This window comes from Hylobates moloch, unplaced genomic scaffold (genome assembly GCF_009828535.3).
Source record: "Hylobates moloch isolate HMO894 unplaced genomic scaffold, HMol_V3 SCAFFOLD_8, whole genome shotgun sequence".
NCBI classification, from domain to species: Eukaryota; Metazoa; Chordata; class Mammalia; order Primates; family Hylobatidae; genus Hylobates; species Hylobates moloch.
Window position 1 is genome coordinate 51,933,013 of NW_026652283.1, and position 25,311 is coordinate 51,958,323.

Genomic DNA, 25,311 nt, shown 5'->3' on the forward strand with positions numbered 1-25,311 from the left:
AGTGGAAATAAAATTTAAACAAATACCTAAGAATTTTAGACATATGAAAAAATAAAACTTTCATTTTAGCAACTGAAGTCAGATGTACAACTGATGAAGTTACTTTAAAAGTTATTTGAAAAGTTAAACCTTTTAACTCTATTTTATATGAAACAGATGCAAACATGTCATGTTAATAGATATCAGCAATATATTTTATATATTATACATAATTATAGAATTATTTATTTTAAAAGAAAACCTCTATAAACTAACATACAAGTAGAAATAATCAGATACACTATTTTATCTGATGGACATTTTAGGACTATTCTTAACATTAAAAATGTATCAACTATAGAACAAGATGTTTAAGTCAATGAATAGAAAGGAAGCCTAATAAACTAGGGTGGGTGTTAGAAAACCCCATTAACAGACTGCCTTTATTTCTCAATCATATGCTTCCCAGTATGTTCTAAAGAGCATTATGGCCAGAAAAAGAATGCTGAGCTCATGTATCTAATTTTATTTCTATCTAAGATAAGTCATCCCTCTTCATCTAAGAAAAAAACTAAGTGAATTAAAATAAAAAACATGGACAAGTACTCTGAATTACTGAATCTTTACTTATGATGAAACATACATAATAGGGAGCTTCTTTTACATGAGGGTAATATGAACAATATGAAGAAGTCTGACTTTTCATGATAACTACTATGCTCTCAATCTTTTCTACCTATGGGTTCCAGTTATATTGTCTTATTTTAAATTGTATACACAAAACCAAAGTTTATTCACTTCTGTTGTGAACAGCTTCCTTAAATTTACCTCCATCTAACAATATATTGCCAAATATAATGAAAAATACGATCCAAGGCACAATTTCTAAGCCCAAGGAGCTCACAACATATAGGAAGGTAGATATTGGAAGCTATACACATCACACCAAGCTAACACTACCAGGTAACATATGGTTCATGCCATATATAAGTGGATATATATTCCTCTGGGAGTTCCAGCACAGGAAAGACTGGTGTGGATCAAGAGACAGAGAAGGGAAAGTCTAAGACAAGCGGTGGGATATGAGCTGGGCTTTAAGGCATGGGTGGAATTCACATAAGCAGGGAAGTAGAGAACATTCCAGATATAACAACAAAAAGTATAAAAGTGGGAATAAGAAGGAGAATATATATGACACAGAGTACAGAGTCAGACAGTCAAAAAAAGAGGAGGGTTTGTATTTCATCTTCTTCTCTGTCTCCAATAACCTCTGAGGTGTGACATCCTCCCATCATTAATGGTGGCAGTGGGCAACAGTAAAGATTCCCACATCTGAGAGTCAGGATACTAAATTGGTTTAGGAGGAAAGGCAAGAGCAAATGGAGTGAGCACTTCTGATATGACTTTAAGATTTTAGATATTAGGCAATACAGGTGGCAGCAGTGAGAAAGAAAAATAGGAAAGTTCAAACCAGAAGCCAAGTTTTTTCAATAAGATTCATTTTAGACACACGGATTTTCAAATGATAAACATCAAAATGGTTAACTGGAGATGTGGGACTGGCACTCAGGAGAGTTGAGAGCTTAATAAACATTTGGGTGTTATCAGCATATGGATGACAGGGGTTATGGAGAAGGAAAGAAAGGACACACATAAACACACAGAGAATCTGTCTGTCCATCTGTCCCTGGCAAAGTCAACAGAAGCAAAGGTTCAGAGAGGTAGGAAGATATCCAGGAGAATACAACCCAAGAAAGCAGTACCTAATACAAGAAGGACCAACAGATTTGGCCTCAAGATTATTCTTGGCCCTGGGGAGAAAATGCACAGTGTGGTATGGGCAAGCAGCAGACTGTACAGGGTTGCTACAAAGATAGGAAGGATGGGGGGGGGAATGGTCACACAAAGCAATAAAAGTAGAGAAAAATAAGATGGTAGTTAGCGTGGCAGCAATAGCCAAGAAAGGGGTATTTTCAAATTGAAGAGTCCTATGTCCAAGAGGCCTATGTGAAGATGGGTATTAGAGAAGAAAGAGCTTAAAGATGAAGAGAAGATAATAAAGAGATGATTGTAGGGTGCGGAATAACACAGCTAGTAAGAACATTTACTGAACACTTACCAGGTGCCAATCACTCTGTGAGGCACTTTACTGCATTATCTCATTTTATTCTTACATCAGCTCTTAAGTGTTTGTTATTTTTATTATCCCATGTTACAGAAGAGGAAACTAAAGTATAGAATGGTTAAATTACTTAAGATCACAAACCTAGGAAGTGGCAGAGCTAGGAACTGAATTCAAGTTTGTTTGACATCAAATTGTTGCTATAAAGTTCTACTCAAAACTGAAGAAACCAGGCATATGAGAGTGAATTTCTAAAATATTTGTTGACACTCAGAAGAAAAAAATTTTTAATAAGATCATACATAGGCAATTCTTTAAGGTAGGAAGAATGTGAGTCTACCTTCTCCCCTTATGAAAAACAAAACAAAAAATACACATCCAAACCTTAGACATTTGAGTTTTGGCTTTTCACAACGTTTCCCCCTTGGAATTGGATCACTTTGGGCCTAATTTGTCGATAGAACTTGATAAACTGGTATATATCTCATACAAGCTAACAGTGATCACCTCATGAAATAAAATGTGAAGTCATCTTCAAGAAAAAATCCTAAACTGAAAGTTTTCAAGGCAATAATTAACAGAAATACAGACAGGAAACAAAAATTCAGAAATTAATTACATAGCAGACTTTCTACTCTAACTGCATTAGAGAGACTACATAAACACAAAACAAAAAAAAAAAATGAAAGCTTTTGGCTTTAAAAGTTTGATTTCTGTGTTGAAGATATGAGCTCATATTATCACTGTGACTTTATTAATATGGAGAAAAGCAAGAACACTCAAAAAGCCAAGTGTGGCAGGTACTGATAGGTCAAAATTCCCTTACTTCTCCTCCTCGTTGTCTTCATTTTGACATTTCTCATTAGCACCGCCATTAGAAAGTAGGATCAGAAAGAAGCAGTGAAATACACTCTCTTTGATTCTGCCATTTATTAATAGCTCCAGTGAGTTGCCTTTTGCCAGGGAAATTAGAAAGTAAGTATTGAGAGTTGGAGTTATTTACAGACTTTAATTATCCATATTATTTCCGGTCTATACCTCAGTAACAATGGGTAAATCAGAGTTATCTCAAAATAGGTAATGAAATATATTTATTACCACCTATGGTAAGTTTTGCTTCAGAAAATTGAAAATGATCACTAATATGAAGAGTTTTAATTACTGGTAGATGTCAATTATCCACATCATTCTTAGTCTAGTGCCTCATTACCATGCATAACATAGATAACTGTAGTGTATAATGAATAAATAATGAATCTACTAACCCAAATCTTTAATCCACTATTTTTTTCAATGAATTTGTTTTCAATGATTACTACTTGGTCTTTACTTGCCATGGCCCAAGATGCCTTACTTATACTTAGAGCACTCTATGCGGAAAAACTCAACCATTTCGACTTCCTGTGCCAATCACACATTTTGGATTTTGCAAAGCTTAAGGTTAGACATACACCTTAACCATTGCCACTAAGTAAGAAGGGCAAGCAAATCACAGAGAAATTCTGATGGACAACAAAACTTCTATAATTATAAGACATCAAATATTCAGGGATAGCCTATTTAAACCGAAGGAAACAATGTAAATTTCAGCACTCTTCTAAACTGGGTATTTAAATTCACATCCTAAAAAAATGCAGTAGGGAAAAACCAACAGGTAGATATACTCAACAAAATACTGTTTATCACAAGAACCTATGTACTTTAAAGCAGTAACTGGCTAAATTTAGAAGCTGTCCAAAATTGTATCAGTAGCCACATCTATTTCTTCAAATTATGAAAACTTGTGTAGATTATTTTATCTTCCATTTTAAACTATTTTTAGTAATAACTGCTTAAAATGTGTGGCTCTTCTGCATTTCCTAAGAAGCTCAAAAACTACACAAAATAATATAATTCAGATAACTTACCCTCTTACACCCACCTAACCTCACTGCCAGAAGGAGAATTATATTGATGATGATCTCTTAACTTGCACTGCCTTTAGGAAAATTCAAGTAAATATAACAAATGTAGTCACCCAATCAGAGAATCAACTTCCAACAAGAAGTCTCTCTGGCTTCTTCCTCAATTCTTCAGTAAATCATTCTCCCCACCCTAGCACAGTCCACCAGACAGACAATCTCTAATGAATGCCCTGCATCAAAACAAAACAATGGGCCTAACACAATTTAGAGTTTTTCCCTACTTAAAACTATTAGGAAAAGCAGGAAAATCCAACATACAAGCAACACATTAAGAAATGCCCATCCAAGAGTTCTTACTAGCAACTGCTACCAGTGCTTCTATATCCAATCTCCTCTATGTGCCAGTGCAGCACTCAGGAAACAGTACCCCAATAACATGGCCACATGCATTGCTTACTGCTCTAAGTGAGGCACTGCCCAGTTTTCTCTATTTCTAACGTTAGAAACACTGCTACCCCCTTATTTTTATCATTTCCCAAACAAAAGCTGAGGTTTTTGTCATCCTTTCTCTTTGTAAAATGAAACTATTTAACACAACAGCTAATGAAAATGAATTAAAGCTCTTCATGCCAAAGTTTAAGATATGCTGGTTACTAAGCTACTCATAAAATGCTACTTTAAATTGTTCTGTATCATCTCCCACCCTACCAGTATTATGAGAAACAGTCCTTTAACATACTAGGTCTCCTAGCTAACAAAAACCTCACATGCATGAAAAAGCATTTTGGTTTTTGATGATGATGATGATGATGATGATGATGATGATGATGGTGAGATGATGGTCTCACTCTAATTTTACTGGTGCAAAAATATTAACATTGTAAGTCATGCAAACTTACACCTTTAATGATATAATATGCAGGTAAGTACCATTTAAAAAATACTTTCGAAACTAGAAATCTATGCTGAAAAACACTGCTTTCTCATTGCAGTATAATCTTTGCAGGCCAGAATTCCAAGCAAGAATAATCATCTTGGAAAAGATAAACATTATATAATATAAACATTAGGCATTCCCTTGACCTAATACTATATCCAGCAAATAGTAAATAACCATATAAATTTAAAATGAATAGTCCTAAATCAGAAGTGGAACACTAAATTTTATGGTCACTTACCTGAACCTCACTTGTCCTCTGTTTAATAGTATCTTCCTTCTCCTTAAGGTCCTGTTCCACATTATTCTTTTCCCTAGAAGACCAGCAAACAATGCAAGAATATTTTAGAACATCAGCTACAGCTGGTATGGTTATCCATCCTCCTAATCCTGAATCGCTTTTTAAATACATAGTGAAACATTCAATTTTTAAATGAAGGGCAGATTTTTCTACCCTCTTTTAATTATTTATGGAATAAAAATCAATATAAGCTCCGTTTGTAAAAAAAAAACTGCTTTCTCACTAAAATGTGGTGAAAAGAGGATAGATTAAAAAAAGAAGAGGAGAAAAATAATCAATGAAACACTCAGGTTTCACTGATGTCACTGTTGCTATGGAAATAGTGTCCAATGAAAATTGCTGGTAAAGAAAAGGAGGGGTTGCATCAGCTCTGTAAGGTTAACCCTTAGGTACCACTGTCAAATTAAATGAAAATGGCTAATAGAAACAGTCAACAATACTAAGGAAAAAGACATTTACTGAAGTGTTAATTTCCCCTTAAATCACTGGTGTGTATCAATTTTAGAATGAAACAACAGAGAAAATGGTAAAGATTATTAATACACAGGCAATTTGCTCTATCAAAAATTACATCTCAAAAAAAAGCTATTTTAGGACCATATATCAAATCCAATTGATCAAATATACAAACAGTATATATAAAGTAAAAAAAGAACCACAGCAGCATTTATCTCTTCTACTCTTCAAATCAAACATGCTGGGCTCCGCTTTTACTTTGAAACATCATTACCTAAATTCTTATATGCTTTAATCAGGCCTGAGTGGCTATGAACAAATCCCAAGCAACCTTACATTCAGAATTGCAAAATAAAGCTGTTACTTTTGATGTAACAATTTAACTGCCCATTTGTAGTTGTACTGAAATCATGCGTGCACACGCACATACAAACACACACACCTCCCTTCACTTTCTTTTCTAGAAAATGAGAGAAAAAGCTCAAAGAATTCTGCAGCAGTACATTTCTGGGGTTGAGGGGAAAGGTAAAAGGCGGCAACATGGAGAAGGGAAGACAGCATTTAACAAGTCCTCCAGATTAGTATAGCCAAGTTTCTCCTTCGAGCTTCAAGACTACATTTCAGTTTCCATCTCAGACATAACCCAAAATGTAAGCTCAGGCTCCACTTAGCTCCAGCATAAAGGAAAGTGAGAAAATTATACCAAAGCAGATACTTAAGGGACAACTGCATGCTTCATTTATATTTCTCACCTTCTTGAGGTGAGATTTTAAATGTAGACAAAAATCAACTGTTTTGGATATGTAGGCACAATGTTCTTAAGATGTGCATGGAAGAAAGTATACAAATAAAGCTATTTGTGCACTGTTACTTTTAAACATTTGAGATGGCCAAGGAGCTCACTGTTTGTCAGATGGGTCGCAATGTGGGTCGCGATGTCGTGATTTTAAACAGTCCCTTACCATGCGAATCATGTTGCAGCCCGATCCTTCCATACCTCAATCTATTTATTATGCAAAGGCCATCCCCCACCTCCAACCCTTATATAAATTAAGCAAATTCAAGAAATACAAAAACACAGGGGGAAAATTTTCTGAAAATACCCAACAAATTCTGCAAGCTCAATCTTGGAAATTTTCTTTCCTCCTTATGTGAGCAGATGAATGTTTTCAGTCTTGTTGCAGCATGTTAGAGATAAGTCACATGAAATCTAGCACCCTCCCCCCATCCCAAATCCTCAGAGGCATTCCACACAAGGTCAGTATCAATTCAGCTCCCGGTTTCTGAAAGTAGATAATAACAAAAATAGAAAACATTACAGTGTCACAGATCAGCAGTGCACACGTTTGTACTGAATTCTTTCTGCTCTGCTGCTAACTGCTGTCACTGACAGTGTCTGCTCAGATCAAGTGTGCATGCAGGAAAACAGGGCTACAAGAAGGCAGTGAGCTGACTCAAAGCAGCCAAGACAGAAGGATGGGAGAGCAAAGCAAGGAAGCTCACTTGGTGAAAATCCAAAACAGATTACAAAGGACTCAGTTCTAAACAGCAAACACAGTCTATGTTTGGGTAAAATGGAGGAAGCTTGAGGAGTACAAATTTCTCTTCATAATTTGGGGTCTATGGGGGAGGAAGGGGAAGGGGAGGAAAGGATGGTGTTATCTCTAAACATATCCTGAAGACCATTCCCAACTACAGAAAAAAATATGGAGATCTTTAGGCATTAATTCCTCTTAGTACGAAGATCAATTAAATTTAACTTTTGATTCATGTTTATCTAATAAAATTCTGGTCTTACAATATTCCTTTTATTAGCACAACCAAAGTATAACATACATTGCTAAACAGAAAACTTAAAAAGAATTAAATGTTCAATTATATCACTTTCTATTTAAAAAATTATGACTGAAAACCTGTCCTGTAAATCAGACTGAAAATCAAGTAATTTTCTTGACCTAGTTTACAGTTTCAGAGATGCTCAAATGTTATTCTGTTGTCTTGCAATGATTCTTAACCTTTATAACTATTCTTCTCATTTCAGGCAAATAAAAATATCTAAACATATCTTTAGGTGCACTTAGGATACTTGCCCATATTTCTTATATTCTCCCTACTTTTGAACAACGTGTATATTTTTCTACGGTTGATGGACACATAATCAATACAAGTATTATTTTTAACACTAGTAATTTAAAAACAATTATCTTTAAGGATCTGTGCCACAATAAGAAGTAATATTTATATGCAACTTCTCAAGGAGCCCACCAATATAGGTAGATAAGATAGATATAAAACATTATTTCAAAAATAGGTGCATGAGGCCAGGTGTGGTAGCTCACACCTGTAATTCCAGCACTTTGGGAGGCCGAGGTGGGTGGATCACTTGAGGTCAGGAGTTCAAGACCAGCCTGGCCAATGTGGTAAAACCCTGTCTCTACTAAAAATACAAAAATTAGCTGGGTGTGGTCTCGCAAACCTGTACTCCCAGTTACTGAGGAGGCTGAGGCAGGAGGATCACTTGAACTCAGAAGGCGGAGGCTGCAGTGAGCAGCTACTGGGCCACTGCACTCCAACCTGGGCCACAGAGTCAGACTCTGTCTCAAAAAAAAAATAAAATAAAATAAAAAAAAGGTGTGTGAGCATTTTGCCTGAACCACCACTCATCTTGGATGTCATGACAGGAAAAGCTATTACCTTCACCTTAGTAATTTCCAGAAAAGGGAAATGAAATGATCCTACTCATCCTCTATTTTAGACTATATTTCTGGTCCTTTTCATTCTTAAGATGCTTACGCATCCTGAGGAATCCACAAGTACCAAAGCTATAAAGAACAAGCCAAGAATAAAGCTCCCTGGTATTCCAAAGGCTCACAGTTCTGATTCCATGGAGCGGTGAATTTGAACCATCAAGAAAAGCAAATCCCAAGCTAGGCTTTCAGAAGCCTAAGGTTGATAAATACATAAATCTAATATGAAATGGTCAAGTTATTCACAAGGACAGTTAGGCTGAGGGACCTTGAGTCTATGCAATCCACTTCCATTTTCCTAGACTCTATATACAGGGAGTACGGTGTAAGCCATCTGTCTTAGTTTTTGATGCAATTCCAATATTATCAAAGACAAGATAAAATCATCTTCCAAGTCCTTCTCAGATACACAGTTTTATGTCTTTTTTCCTAAACATCAGCATCCACTATTTCATAACCAGAAAACATTAAAAACTAGAAACTATTAGAAACTACAAAGTTGTGAAAACTCACAAAGCTGTATTTTTCAATCCTGAAACTTATTTATAAAAATTCTCTTGGAGTACATTTAACCATAAAAATGGTATCACTAAGTAGCTTAACTGCCAATCTCTCTCACAAGCAAACAGAGAAAAATCTAGCTCTTCTGAGAAATAGTTTTTCTCACTCTGATCAGGTCACTTAACCTTTCAGAGCCCTAGTCTTATTTTTCATATGTGGATGCTAATATCTCTATCATCTTAGGATTTGCAAGGCAAAATACGTAAGATGTCAAGTAATTAATATTGAGCCTAAATATTAACATTACTTAGAATTTTAAACAATAGTGAAGTAGTTTTTAAATTTGTTAAAAGGAATTATGGGTTGTAAAAAAGGTTAGAAAACACTGATCTAATATAGTTATAGAATAAATAAACACTAAAATTTCTGCCCCCAAAATCTTATCTGAATATCATTCAAAATAACCTATCTACTCTCTGCTTTCAGAAACTCATTATATGGTTTTGAAACCATAAGATTTGGAGAAAAATAGGTTACTAAATACTAAATACAAATTCTATCACAAGTCACCTTACATCACTGTAGTGGTGATGTAAGCTATTTGTTCTGACCGACCCTCTCTCCTTCTAGGGTTCAGCAATCCTTTTAGGAGACTGCTCCACTTTCCACCTCTTCTAATTTCTTTCTACTCATATAGTTCAAACAGAAGATGCCATCTCTCCGGGCAATGATTGGCCAGAAATTGGCTCCTGGTCGAAGCTTAGCCAGTCAAAGTACCCCACCACACAATCACAGAGATTAATTCAAGAAGGAGCCTGTGACCAAAGCCAAAGCAGTCAGAATCTTTATCTAGGATGCCTTTATTCGGAACTGATAAAAAGCTAGCATTCTAGGTAGCAAGCCCTGGCTCCTGCCACCTCCTGTCATACTTAATTTTATGGGCTAATTTGGCTAGGCCACAGTACCCAGATATTTGGACAAACACGACTCTAGATGTTACTGTGAAGGTATTTTTTAGGTGAGATTAACATTTAAATCGGTAGGCTTGAGTAAAGCAGATTACCCTCAATAATGTAGGTAGACCACATCCAATCACTTGAAGGCATTAAGAAAAGATGAGGTCCCCCAAGAAATAAGGAATTCTATCTCAGATTGCCTTTAAACTTGAGATGCAACATAAACCCTTCACTGGGTCTCCAGCCTGCCAGCCTGTCCTATAGATAGATGTCAGACTTGCCAGCTCCCACAACCTTAAAAATTTCTTAAAATAAATCTCTCTGTCTCCCTCTCTCTCTACATATATATATACACACATATACACACATATATACACATACATATATACATACATATATACACATCCTATTTGTTCTCTTTCTAACCCTCCTTCCAGCCCACATATACCTTTACTCTTCCAATTATATGGGGGTCATCAAATTCTTCTTTTTGCCTAAACCAGCTCCAGTTAGGTAGGTCATTTCATCTTTTTTAAGCCTCTGCTTTCTTCTCTTCAAAGAGGGATAATAAAATCTGTATCTCACAACTGCATACAGGATTACATAATTTATGCCCACACACCCAGTTTACACAGTAGATGCTAAATAAAAAGTTAAACACCAACAAACTCTTTATAAGCTCTAGTTTCTGCAGCTATAAAATGAATATCTACTTTACAAACCATATATGGGATTGCTATGAAGAGTGATAGTGAAAATACACAATAAAACCTAATATACCACTATGCAACTTATCTACTTACTCAATAACACATTGAATCCTATTACATACTTGTCACTATGCTATACTTAGGGGGTACATAAAACCAGTGAGATAGGCACCTGCCATTAAGAAGCTCTTAATTCAGTGTATGTGAACACACACCTGGTGTGAGGGGTTGGGGATAAGAATATAAAGAGATAATTACAATGCAGTGTACTAGGTGCTACAACAGGTAAGCACTGTGGGACAGGTAAGGTGCTATTGGAACAGAGAATGGGAACTTGACTCTCCCTGAAGGAGGTCAGAAAAGGCCTCCTTGGTATCACTGAAGGCAGGATGATTAATTGCAAAGTGAGCTGTGCAGATAATAATGTCATGTTTACAATATAAATTACTCCGGTCTGAGAATACTATGTGAAGGAGGTGAGAGACTTCAGCTAAGCCTTGAAGGAAAGAGAAAATGTCAGGGAAGAAAATGGTATTTCTACTAGAGATAGAGCTTATATAAGAAAGCACAGAAGATGTTGGCAAAACAGCAGTAAGAAGCAGACTAAGAAGAAAACTCAAATTTGATAAAATATCTGCATCTACAGATCTAAAAAGCTGAATGAACTCCAAGTAGGATAATCACAAAGAGACTCACACTGAGACACATTATAATCAAACTGCTGAAAGAATCTTTAAAATAGCAAGCAAGAAGGAAAGCAACTTGTCAATTTGTGACATATAATCAATCCTTAATAAGATTATCAATGGATTTCTCAGCAGAAACTTAAAGGTCAGAAGGCAATGAAATGATATATTTAAAGTGCTGGAAGAAAAAAACCTGTCAACTGAGAATTCTATACCTGACAAAACTGTGCTTCAAAAAAATGAGGGAGAAATTAAAATATTCCCAGACAGACAAAGGCTGAGGGAGTTCATTACTTCTAGATCTACCCTACAATAAATGCTAAAGGGAGTCCTTCAGGTTAAAATGAAAGGATGCTAGATAGTAACTGAAAGCCATACGAAGATAAAAAGATCTCCAGTAAAGGTAAATACATGGGCAAATATAAAAACCAGTATTACTGTAATTTTTGTTTACAACTCCACTTTATACTTTCTATAGAATTTAAGAGACAAACGCATAAAAAAGAATTTATGAATCTGTTAGTAGATACACAATGTATAAAGATACAGTTTGTGACATCAATAACATTAACAGGGGGAGTTTTGATACAGTTTGTGACATCAATAACATAACAGGGTGAGAATGGGCCAAGTGCGGTGGCTCACTACTGTAATCCCAGCACTTTGGGAGGCTGAGGCAGATGGATCACCTGAGGTCAGGAGTTCGAGACCAGCCTGGCCAACATAGTGAAACCCCGTCTCTACTAAAAATACAAAAATTAGCTGGGTGTGGTGGCATGCGCCTGTAATCTCAGCTACTTGGGAGGCTGAGGCAGGAGAATCACTTGAACCCAGGAGGCAGAGGTTGCAGTGAGCTGAGATTGCACTGCTGCACTCCAGCTTAGATGACAGAGCAAGACTCCATCTCAAAAAAAAAGTGGGGGTAAGGGCAAAGGAGAGAATGGAGCTGTACAGGACCAGAATTTTATTTGTGTCTTTAAAGACAGATTCTCTCTGTTTCCCAGGCCGGAGTGCACTGGTGTGATCATAGCTCACTGCAGCCTCGAACTCCTGGCCTCAGGCAGTCCTCCCGCCTCAGCCTCTAGAGTAGCTAGGACTACAGGTATGCACCACCACAGCCAACTAATTTTATTTTCTGTAGAGACAAGGTCTCACTATGTTGCCCTGACCTCAAGCAATCCTCCCATCTTGACTTCCATATTCCTGGGATTACAGGCGTGAGCCACCACGCCTGGCCAGGAGCAGTTTTGTATGGGACTAAAGTAAGTTGATATCAATTCCAATTAGATTGTTCAGTTTGCGATGATAAAGTTCTGGAGATTCATAGTGGTGATAACTACACAATTACTGTGAATGTATTTAATGACATTAAGTACATTTGAAAATGACAACAAAAGAGCGAAACTCTGTCTCAAAAAAAAAATTACCACTTTAAAATTTTAACCACTTTAAGTGTACAATTAATGACACTGAATTGTACACTTTAAGTAGTTAAAAATTTAAAGTAGTAAATTTTATGTTATGTATATTTTATGACAATAAAAAATTAACGAAAAAGAAAGTAGAGAGATGAGAAAATTCTAGACAGACTAACTTACCTAGAATGGAAGGTTCATGTGTGGTTAAATAAAGCTGAAATGGTAAATCAGAAAAAGATTATAAAGAACTTCTGTACTAGGTAAAGACAGGCTTTTACTGTTGTTGTTGGTTTTGTTTTTTTTTTTCTTTTTTTTTGAGACGAAGTCTCACTTTGAAGCCCAGGTTGGAGTGCAGTGGCGTGATCTCGGCTCACTGCAACCTCTGCCTCCCGGGTTCAAGTGATTCTCCTGCCTCAGCCTTCCGAGTAGCTGGGATTACAGGCATCCGCCACCACGCCTGGCTAATTTTTGTATTTTTAGTAGAGATTGGGTTTCACCTTATTGGGCAGGCTGGTCTTGAACTCCTGACCTCAGGTGATCCACCCACCTCAGCCTCCCAAAGTGCTGGGATGACAGGCGTGAGCCATCGTGCCCAGCCAAGACAGACTTTTAATACACAGGAAACGGTGAGTCCCTTAGATGTTTCTGAGGCATGCTTCTTTGAACGCCGAATGGCATTATTTAGCAACACAGCTCTTCTTTCCTGTCTGGCTTGTGGGGGAAGAGAGGAAGCAGAGGCTCTTACTGCTCAGAAAGCTGATGACAATTGCTAGAAAGGCAATACAACACCCTGACTCTGCTTATCTTACGAACTGTCAGAAGTCTTGAGCCAGATTACAGTAATAACTATAGAAAGCTGATGAGAAAGTCTTCGTTTTTAATTTAAACAATTTGAAAGTTACATGACCTTTCATTCTAAGAATTCACAGTTCATGGCCGGGTGCGGTGGCTCATGTTTTTAATCCCAGCACTTTGGGAGGCCGAGGTGGGCAGATCACTGGAGGTCAGGAGTTCGAGACAAGCCTGGCCAACTCGGTGAAACCCCATCTCTACTAAAAATACAAAAATTAGCTGGGTGTGGTGGTGCATGCCTGTAATCCCAGCTACCTGAGAGACTGAGGCAGGAGAATCACTTGAACCTGAAAGGTGGAGGTTGCAGTGAGCCAAGATCATGTCACTGCACTCCTGCCTGGGTGACACAGCAAGACTTCGTCTCAAAAAAAAACAAAAAAAAAACAAACAAGAGTTCGTAGTTCATAAAAGCTTAGGTTAAAGTTTGAGGACAAAGACATTTATTCTTATCATAAGTTTTAAATTACTCTAAAAGTTGCTTTTGCCAGGCACAGTGGTTCACAACTGTAATCCGAACACTTTGGGAGGCTGAAGTGGGAGGACCACTTGAGCCAAGAGTTTGAGACCATGCTGAGCAACATAGTGACACCCACATCTCTATAAAAAAAATTTTTTTTAAATTAGCTGGGCATGATGGCACATGCCTGTAGTCCCAGCTACTCAGGAGGCTAAGGTGGGAGGATTGCTTAAGGCTAAAGTGACCCATGATCACGCCACTGCTCTCCAGCCTGGGCAACAGAGCCTGACCCTATCTCAAAAATACATACTTACATACATACACACACACATACACACACACACACACACACACACACATAAATAAAACTTGCCTTAATTATATAATCTTTATGTGATATTATTTCATTCTTTCAAGGAATATTTATTAAATGTCTACTATATTCCAAACAAGATTGTAGTTGGGCCTCTATAGTTTGCTGGGGAAAACTAATAGCCATTAATTATAAAAATTTAAGATAAATTCTGTGAAAGTATGATGGTACTACGGGAATAACTAATGTTCTTACTTAGTTCTGAGAGACTGGCTGTTTTTAATGGGTTTTACTTTTAAAAATAAGAGAATATATTTATGGGTGTAAGTAACTGAAAAGAGAGCCTAACTAGAATCAGAAAAAACACAAACTTTGGGGTGTGGCTTATACGACAAAGCACACCCCCTTAGTGGCAGGTCCCAAAATTAGATGGTTCATTTTTCAAAGGAAAAATAATTTCTTTTCTTTTCCTTTCTTTTTTTTTTTTGGAGACAGAGTCTCACTCTGTCACCCAGGCGAGAATGCAGTGGGGCAATCTTGGCTCACTACAACCTCTGCCTCCCAGGTTCAAGCAATTCTCCTGTCTCAGCCTTCGGAGAAGCTGGGATTACAGGTGTGCACCACCACGTCCAGCTAATTTTTGTATTTTTAGTAGAGACGAGGTTTCACCTTATTGGCCAGGCTGGTTTCAAACTCCTGACCCTCAGGTGATCCTCCCACCTCGGCCTCCCAAAGTGCTGGGATTATAGGCTTGAGCTACCGTGCCCAGCCAGAAATATAAATTTATTTTGCAAATCCATAATAATTTATTCTACTTATCTAGCAGGACAAAATGAGATTAAAAGAAACTAACAGAAAAGAAATATAAAACAAAACCTTAACTTTCTGAATTACAAAATAGGGATAATAAAGTTGATGGGCAGGATTAATTTATGCTACGTCTAGAAAGACTCCAGAGCAATGCCTGGCATGTAGTAAGTGCTAAATAAATTTCAGCTATTATTACCATTACATTGTTTACTAGTATAAAAATACATTTACTGGCTTTTTGAAAGCTGTAATAAAGCACCTGGAGTGATGGCAATCAGGCCTCCAGTATGTCGGCAGAGACTGTGACTCTTAAATCCTCCAGGAGTTGAAATTTCTTGGTAGATGTTTTTGCTTTCCAAAGACAGACTATAATACATCTCAATGATTATTGCTGTATTAAAAGAGGTAAGTGCCCCTTAGTAAGCTACCAGAGCCACAAAACAGTACAAGCAAATGAAATGTATAATAATTCTAACTCAGAACAGGTACAACAGAAGCCACATAGATTATGTATGTATGTATGTATTTAATAGAGACTTGCTTTGTTGCCCAGGGTGATCTCAACTCCTGGCCTCAGCAATCCTCTTGCCTTGGCCTCCCGAAGTGCTGGGATTACAGACGTGAGCCATCATGCCCAGCCTATGTAATTTTTAAATGATCTAACAGGCACACATTAAAAAGTAAAAAGAAATGAGTGAAATTTATTTTAATGTAATATTTCAAAACGTAATAAAGATGAAAAATATTAAGATATTTTACATTCTTTTTTTTCATTCTAAATCTTTGAAATCCAGTATATTTTATACTAACAACACATCTTAAATTGGACTAGCCATATTTCAAGTGCTCAATCACCACACAGCTCGTGGCTACTATACTGGACAGCACAGGCTCAGACTTTAGCAAGGAGGTTTTCAAGTAAGAAGAGTCTCCCAAAACAGAGGTTTTAATGATGATCTATACACTTTATGTGAAAATGAATTAGGCTGCCTCCTTACTATCAAAGAAATGCACACCACAACCTAGAGCTTCAATTATTTAACCAGTAATACCATTCTTAAGGCAGAGTCACAAAAGAGACCTTTTAGTGTCAGTGTCACAGATCTTTAGAGGGCTACAAACACATCAAGTTGGATCATAAGCAAAAGAGCTCCAGATTTGATAATATAAGCAATGAACTCTCCAGACATAATGGTTTCTAATGATATTTGAACTGAACTAAAACAAAAACATAAAATTTTTAAAAATTCGAATCACATGCTAGGATTTAGAAATTTTAAAAAATCGGTTCTTGAATATGACTGAAGTAGAGGTCTATATATTTAGGAACACAGAATCTGGCTACCTGGCTACAGAGTTCCATTCACTCTTTAACTAGAGAAAGAAAGTTCATTCAGCTACTCCAACCAACATTTAGTGAACAGCTATTGAGTAAATCCTGTACTCTAAGTGCCAAACTCGGTGTTGCGGATGATGATGATAAATACTAACATGTATTGAGAACTTATTATGTTCCAAGCATTGCATTAAGCATTGTACATGGTTATTCATATTTCCATTTTACAGATACAGAAACTGACATACAGATAGTTAAGTATATCCAGGTCATGTCAGGCAATCTGGAAATCTGGTTAAAAAGCCCAAGCTCTGAAATACTACACTATATTGCCTCATTAGAAGTAAGAGTTGGCCTGTGTCATCACACAGAGTCGAGAATCTACTGGGAGAAAAGGAAACTGAGTGCTCTCTGAGCTGAGGGAGATAATCAGAGAAAGCTTCTTGGAAATGAAGACTTGTTCATTTCTTCATCTGAAAAACTGAAATAAAGTTATTGCCCTTCAGGGATGTTACAAGAGCTCAACAAGTGAACTTATATAAAGAAGGCATAGTACAATGCCTGATAACTATTATTCTACTTATCTATCCTGTTTACTGGCCCAAGACCAGGATAACAAACAGGCCTGACAGGATGTGGCTTTAACTTCCTGATGTTCTTGCTAAAAGGACAGAGACAGGAAGGAAATGGAAGCTGGTAGATGACAAAATATTAACTCCTGCCTCAGCAAAATTTACCACTACCACATTATCCAAGTGACTGAAGCACTCTCTTAGTATGTTTCATCTTTTCCACTGCCAAGAACTTCTCTAACTGAGGCATTTTACTTTCACAGCAACAGCTCTCAAGAATGGGTCCACAGATAGTTTTTAAGTGTCTGGGAATTCCTGAAATAAATACAAAATAGTATCACAGATATACATGTTCTTTTTTTCTGTGGGCAGGGTATAACAGTCTTCATCAGATTTTCAAAGGAAATCCTTGACACAAAAACAGGTCTGCAATTACCATATGATTCAGCAATTCCACTTTTGCAAATATACTCCAAAGAACTCACAGCAGGGTCTTGAAATGGTATTTGTATGTTCATGTTCACAGCAGCGTTATTCATAATAGCTAAAATGTGGAAGCAACCCAAATGTCCATCAATAGATGAACAGGTAAACAAAATGTGGTATGTAAGTACAATGGAATTATTATTCAGCCTGTAAAAGGAAGGAAATTCTGACATATGCCACAACACAGATGAACCCTGAGGATATTATGCTAAGTGAAATAAGATAGTCATAAAAGGACAAATATCTCATGATTCTGCTTATATGAGATAGTTACAGTAGTCAAAATCATAGAGATAGAAAGTAGAATAGTGGCTGCTATGGGGAAGGGCGGAGAAAATGAGAGGGAGTAGAGTATGGGGAGTTATTGTTTAATGGGTATGGGGTTTCAGTTTTGTAAGATGAAAAGAGTCTTGGAAATGAATGGTGATGATGGTTGCACGACACTGTGAATATATTTCTTTTTATTTTTTGAGATGGCGTCTCGCACTTGTCGTCCAGGCTGGAGTGCAGTGGCGTAATCTCGGCTCACCGTAACCTCCACCACCCGGGTTCAAGCGATTCTCCTGCCTCAGCCTCCTGAGTAACTGGGATTCCAGGCGCCTGCCACCACGCCCAGCTAATTTTTGTATTTTTAGTAGAGATGGGGTTTCGTCATGTTGGGCAGGCTGGCCTCGAACTCCTGACCTCAGGTGATGCACCCATCTCAGCCTCCCAAAGTGATGGGATTACAGGCATGAGCCACTGAGCCTGGCCATGTGAATATATTTCATACCACTGAATTGTATGTTTAAAAATGGTTAAGATGATAAATTACTATGTTATGTGTATTTTATCACAATTTTTAAAAGTGTGAAAAAAAAAAAAACTAAGTCTGCAGAATACTAAAAAAAAAAAACAAAATTCAGCCCACTAACCTTAACGTTCCTGTGAGGATTTAAAAACCTATATATAAAATCCTTTTCTTTTTCTTTTTTCTTTTTTATTTTTTTGAGACTGAGTCTCACTCTGTTGCCTAAGCTGGAGTGCAGTGGCATGATCTCGGCTCACTGCAACCTCTGCCACCCGGGTTCAAGAGATTCTCATGTCTCAGCCTCCTGAGTAGCTCGGATTATAGGCATGCACCACCACACCCAGCTAATTTTTTTTATTTTTAGTACAGATGGGGTTTCACCATGTTGGCCAGGCTGGTCTCAAACTCCTGACCTCAGGTGATCCACACGCCGCAGCCTCCCAAAGTGCTGGGATTACAGGTGTGAGCCACTGTGTCCGGCCTAAAATCCTTTCCTATAGTCTTCAAAATAAGCTATTATTCAGAAGGTCTTTGCCTTAGTTCAATGTTTAACACATGGCTTCTATTCTGCCATAAACTTTGCAGGAAGTAAGTCTTGGAAATATTCTAATATTTATAACATACTTTGTGTCATTCATTCAACCAACTAGCCTATTCCTTGGTGTCAAGTAATGGGTGTGTTAATTTCTAGGCCTATCAAAATGAACAAGACATAGCTCTTGCCCTTAGGAATTAAAAATTTACCAAGAAAGCAATATAAATTACCATAGTTAAACAGTAGAAATACTACAATAAAGGAATAAAGCCTCTGGAAGAAGAGGAAAGAATAACTAGTAATCTGAAGATTTCATGGAAGGCTTGACAGAAGAGACAATATTTAAGATGGGTCTTCAACATGAACAAAACTTTATAAGGTAAAAGGTATGCTCCAGGCAAAGGGGAACAGTAGGATCAGAGGCATAGAAGAATAAAAGTGGTGGTATGTTGAAGTAAGAGGTAATAAACCCATCTATCATACGACTGGAGAAAGGGGATAAAGCTGAAATAGTAGATTCGAGTACTGTACTGAGCACTCAGAGTACAAAGAGGAAACACACTGTATCTGTTCTCAAATAGCTTTACAGTACCATAGGGCAGCATACTGTGAGAGGTGGCTAAGACAGAAGAATGGTCAGGATGCCAAGAGAACATCATGAAGGAAGAGCCTTTACACCATGTTCAAAGAAGTGAACTGGATTCAGTTGGAGATGGGAAGTCACTGAGGGATCTGAGTTTGTATTTTATGTATCAGTTGGAAGTAGGATGGCCCAAAGGAGGAAAAGGCTCAAAGCAGGGAGCCAATGAGGAGGTTACAGCCATGATACAGATAGAAGATAAAGGCTAAAACTAAGAAAGAAACATAGAACAGAGAAGACAGATTTCAACAATATTGAAAAAATTATTTTGTCATCTATTATGAGCTAAACACTAGGGATACAAGCAGCCCCTATGTTTAAGAAGCACATAATCTAGTGGGAGATTAAAAAAACAGAATTATAACAAAGAATGATAAGTGTTATAACAGTTGTAAACATAAAGACTACATAAAATAGGCTCTTAAATAAGACTTGAAGAGAGTATGGAGGTTGGGAGGTAAAGTCAAGGAAGGCTTCCTCTCCCTGAGGAAATGATGTCTAAGACGAGATTCGAAGAGTGAGAAGTTGATTAGACGAAAGAGATGGGAAGGCAGGAATGAATTCAACAGACATTTCAAAGGTAGAAGACTAAAGATGAGAAGAAGAAAAATCTCAGGTTTCTAGCTTGAGTGACTAGGTGAATGGTGATGTCACTGAGAAGGGAGATATAAAACAGAGGTGAGGGGACAATTAGGGAATTCATATCCTACTAGACATTCAGATGAAAACACTAGTAGGTAACGAAAAATACAGGTCTTGAGCTCAAGTAAGAGATTCAAGTTATTTGATGGTGTTATATTACAACCACCTGTATTGCTTTTCCTTAAGTTAAAAATATACTAATTTAATCTAATTGGCATAATGAAATCATTTAATTAACAGCAAATCACAGAAAAAAATTTTTAAATATAACAAAAGGTATCTCGTGCCTCAAGCTCCCAATGTCTTATATTTTCTACCACAAACAATTTGGTGAACTAAAGATGAAAACAAAGACAATGAAATCTCATTTTCTGACCAATAACAGAGAACATTCTTTACCCAACTAACTCAAGTTTATATATAGCTTTCAATATTTCCATTGGTTTGCAATGCTCAAAACAAAATATGATTCTAAGAAATATATTCCTTTTTTCATTATGCATTTATCTACTTCCTGAATTTTATAATGAATATGTATTATAACTATCATTAAGAAAAAAGTATTATAAAGTACTACATTCATTATACAGTACTTACAATTTCACATCATACATGATGTTTACTTAGAGGTTTGATACCTGGACTAAAAAAAAAAAAAATTTCTTTTTTTTTTTTTTTTTTGAGACAAGAGTCTCACTCTGTTGCCCAGGCTGGAGTGCAATGGCTCACTGCAACCTCTGTCTCCTGGGTTCAAGCGATTTTCCTGTCTCAGCCTCCTGAGTAGCTGGAATTACAGATGTGTGCCACCACGCCTATCTAATTTTTGTATTTTTAGTAGAGACAAGGTTTCACCATGTTGGGCAGGCTGGTCTGGAACTCCTGACCTCAAGTGATCCACCTGCCTCGGCCCCACAAAGTACTGGGATTACAGGCATCAGCTACTGCGCCCAGCCCCTGGACTAAAACTAAGTATCTTCACCTCAAAACCAAAATGAAGAACTGGCTAAGATTTTGTCAGGTAACAATTCAGTAAAAGCAACAACCAAAATCTGTTTAAATTATTTTTTCCTGTTTTGTAGTCATACTCATCACATCCTTATATATTAATAAAAAAATTAAAGGCTGAAGAATTTTAACTTTGCATGGAAAAAACGGTTATTCACAAGAATAAAAACCAAGGTTTTCATAATGTAATACCTTGAAGACTTGGTGATAATGACCTAATACAACTACTTACAAAAGCATATTTTAACAACTATAATTTTAGCATGGGGATGAGTCTGACTATGACACTAATGAAGTTGACAGATTATGTAAGTTTGCCTACACTGTAGATCTCACCTAAAATAAAAGTCTAGGGAAAATATTTTCACAAATGTCAAATCATGTATAAATATACCACACATTTATAAAATGTGACTATACCCTAAAAACTGACAAGGTTTTGAAATTCAGATTTTCATAATAAGACAGTCATGAAATATTAAGTATGTTATTTTCATGCTGTCAGTTGTCATTTACTATATAAGACTGCCACTGGTACAACTTAACATTATAGTTACTAAAAGTTATTGAAAGATTAGTTGACCAAAATGTAACAAATAATGTTTTCAACAGTAAGAGCATTTTACCTTTGATGCTCTAATTCCCATTAAAATTCATTATAGAAATATTTTATACATTAAACAAGTACACTTGAAGTTAAATCAAGCAAGTCCTACAACACTGGTGTACGTATCCATTTTCATAGGCTTAAGAGGCCCAGATGATAAATATTTTCAAATCTACCTACTATAACATGTATATTACATATATAAGGAAAGCAAAAATGTTTATGGACCATATGAAAATGAAAAGTCTAAACACCATTATAGATTCAGTAATTGTTTACTACTTCTATTTTGAAACAAAGTCAAAAATTTAAAAATCCTAATGAGTGGCAGAATTGTACAACAGAAAGAATGCTGAACTTATACAACCTGGTTTTGATACCAATACTGTCTCTTAATGTGATGTGTGACTTTGGATTTGATTTTTTTTTTCCATGAGTAAGGACAAAATCAAACTATACAATCACCATGAAGGGTTTTTTGCCCTGGTCGGATTTCAATATTAGAAGTTTTATGTCAGCCGGGCACAGTGGCTCACGCTTGTAATCCCAGCAGTTTGGGAGGCCGAGGCGGGCGGATCACGAGGTCAGGAGATCAAGACCATGGCGAAACCCCGTCTCTACTAAAAATACAAAAAATTAGCCGGGCGTGGTGGCGGGCACCTGTAGTCCCAGCTACTCAGAGAGGCTGAGGCAGGAGAATGGCGTGAACCCGGGAGGCGGAGCTTGCAGTGAGCCGAGATCGTGCCACTGCACTTCAGCCTGGGTGACACAGCGAGACTCCGTCTCAAAAAAAAAAAAAAAAAAAAAAAAAAAAAAAAAAAAAAAAAAAAAAAAAAAAAAAAAAAAAATAGAAGTTTTATGTCATAGGAAAAGGCCAATAAGCCAATCCAATCAGACTGAATTTCAGGTCTTTTCCAGGAAATGCCAGAAGAGAGGCGCTCTTCACCAAATTTGAAATTATAACTACATGTAGCTAGATGTACCATAACCCTCTTGCCAAAATAAGGAGAAAGTCTATCTGAGAATGGAATCAACCCAGTGGAAATGGAAACAAGAAATGGAGAGCAAGGGACCTGATTATATCATCTGAGCCTCAATATCAAGGAATGCTTTAAGCCAGCCCTACCTCGGAAAGGTTTCAATTTCACAAGTCAATAAATTTCACTCTTAGTTTGGGTTTAGTTCTTTCTTACAACTGAAAAATTCTAACAACCGGTTTTTCTACAGAAATCTCAACATAGTCTCACAGATAAGGTTAAGATCATTGCCAAATTCTTGCCATATAAGGCAGTTAACTCATTTAATCTCCTTATGTCTCAATACTGTCAGTAAAATAAAGTATACCAGCCATTATCTGCTTCAAAGTGTTGTGAGGGTTAAAAAAAGAAAAAGACTGGTGTGAATATTTAGATACAGTGCCCTGTAGACAGAAAAATTATCTCACTTTTAAAAAGTAATTTTATAGTCATTTTTACAATCAGTATTACTATAAAGTTTCCAGGGAACACGGAAATTAAGGAAGTAACAATAATATCTGCTACACTCAGATTCAAATCTAATTGTATTTGAGTCTGTTCTACATAGTACCTACGTATAAGAAAGAAGATTCAACTTAGAATAAAGTAGTCCTGGGATCAGGTATCAGCTCTGCAGCTGACAAGCTTGTATCATTTTGGGCAAAATATCTAAGCATCTTAAGTTTCTTACCTGTAAAACAGAAACACCAGCACCTATCTCAAATCACAAGGTTTGTGTGAGGGTCAAATAACAATTATGAAAGCTCTTGGCATGGTGTCTGAATTTAACATTCCATCTATTAAATGATAATGTTTTTCTAATATGTTATTCAAATATCTAAGGTTGGAGAAAAACTATTTTTCACTCATTCTAGGATATACGTTTTTTCACATTTTTCTCTAAATGAAATCAAACAGTATCTTATAGTTAATGGCATGTCACTGTTTATTTGGCAGTGACTTTTCAGTGGTACATAAGTAAATAGTGTATCCTGCAATTAAAGGTTGCCTCATATATGATGAAGTACACTGACTCCGTTTAAACAGAACTGTGGTACTTAACCAAATATTAGGTAGCATTTATCAAAATACACATTAGAAACAGAAAGGTGTGTGTAGGGAGGAGGTTGTATACACATATACATGTACTGTGTGTGTGTGTGTGTGTGTGTGTGTGTGTTATGAGTAGGCTGTAATTTTGCTTTACATACCTCTGTAGGTCAACTATTTCATTGTTAAGAGTATCTAGTTCCTTAATAGCAGAGAAATCTGCAACAGGACTTGATCCTATGATGTTCTAAAAACAAAAAGTTCACAATTATACATTACTATAAAATTATGTAATATATGACAAAACACTAAAAATATTAAAGCTCTACCCAGATATAAAAGGTATTGCATATTTTACTGTATTACTGACACTTTTAATTAAGAAAATCATATCTAGTACAATTATATATAATTTTATACTTAATTATATAGTAAGACATTTACATTTCCCTTAAATTCTCTGAAAACTGTTTCTCTATACTATGTACCCCATCCCCACCTCCGATCCGAATGTCTTTGTCACTTGATCCTAGCCTGTTCAGAACCTTGCAGTAAAAGAGATGCCAGATTCATAAACTAATTCCTCCACTGAAGTGTAAATTTCTTAGAGAAATTGATGGTGATTTATTTGTATTTGTATAAACCGGCTGAGAGTAAACACATAAATTTTTGTTGACTCTCAAAACTATAGTAGTGGTTTTTATTTAATTCAAGGAATTTTTACTTTTGTTACATACTGTGTCTATTTTATTTAAAGTAAAACCAACTGCTCAGGCATGTTCCATAATAAATATTAATACCATCATATATGAAACTGTCTTCATGTATGACATCCTGTACATACAGTTTTCTTTCAACAATGAAGGTTACAAAATTGGTCTCTGAATGGTCCTTGTATTCAGAAAATCTAGCTGGGTTTATTCTGGGTCCTGCTATTTTACTAACTGCATTATCATCACCTGTAAAATAGGGAAATAATCTCTGCCTTGCCCACTTTACAAGTTAAATGAAATAATGGGATGTGACATCAGTCTACAAACTGTGATATTTTATAAATGTAAGCTATTGTTATAATTAACTCTTCAATAGAATATGCTCTTAAAAGATGTGGCCTCCCATTGAGTTGTTTCTACCTTGGCTCAATGTTCTCTGTAAACTATCACTGATGCCCCAGATAGCTGGCTGAAGTCAGAGCGAAAAGGCAAATGCTTCCTCAAACATTTCATCTACACCCAATGCTACAACCAGATTAACAAATAACAGGATAATTACCATCTGGAAATGTTAAAACTGAGGTCTGAACATGTAAAAACTAAGATATACTGCTGACTTTATATAACAGAACATAAGACTTAGTGTTAATACTTATGTTGTTGTACAGTTAATTTACGTCAACAACTTGCACAACAGAAGAAACCCAAAAGCGCACAATATCCCATCTCCTCACATTTATATACTCATTTACAATTCACTAAGCACTTTA

General features: G+C 36.4%; 1 protein-coding gene across 4 annotated transcripts in view; it reads right to left on the reverse strand.

Moving 5' to 3' along the window:
- EPS15 (epidermal growth factor receptor pathway substrate 15) overlaps positions 1–25,311 on the reverse strand; it is a 165,530-nt gene that overhangs the window by 58,105 nt on the left and 82,114 nt on the right. For all 4 annotated transcript variants that reach the window (XM_058441858.1, XM_032160816.2, XM_032160815.2 and 1 more), the window contains 2 exons: positions 23,990–24,075; positions 5,184–5,256 (listed from right to left, as the gene is read on the reverse strand). In XM_058441858.1, the coding sequence (XP_058297841.1) occupies positions 5,184–5,256; positions 23,990–24,075 (159 nt within the window). The remainder of the gene's footprint in view (positions 1–5,183; positions 5,257–23,989; positions 24,076–25,311) is intronic.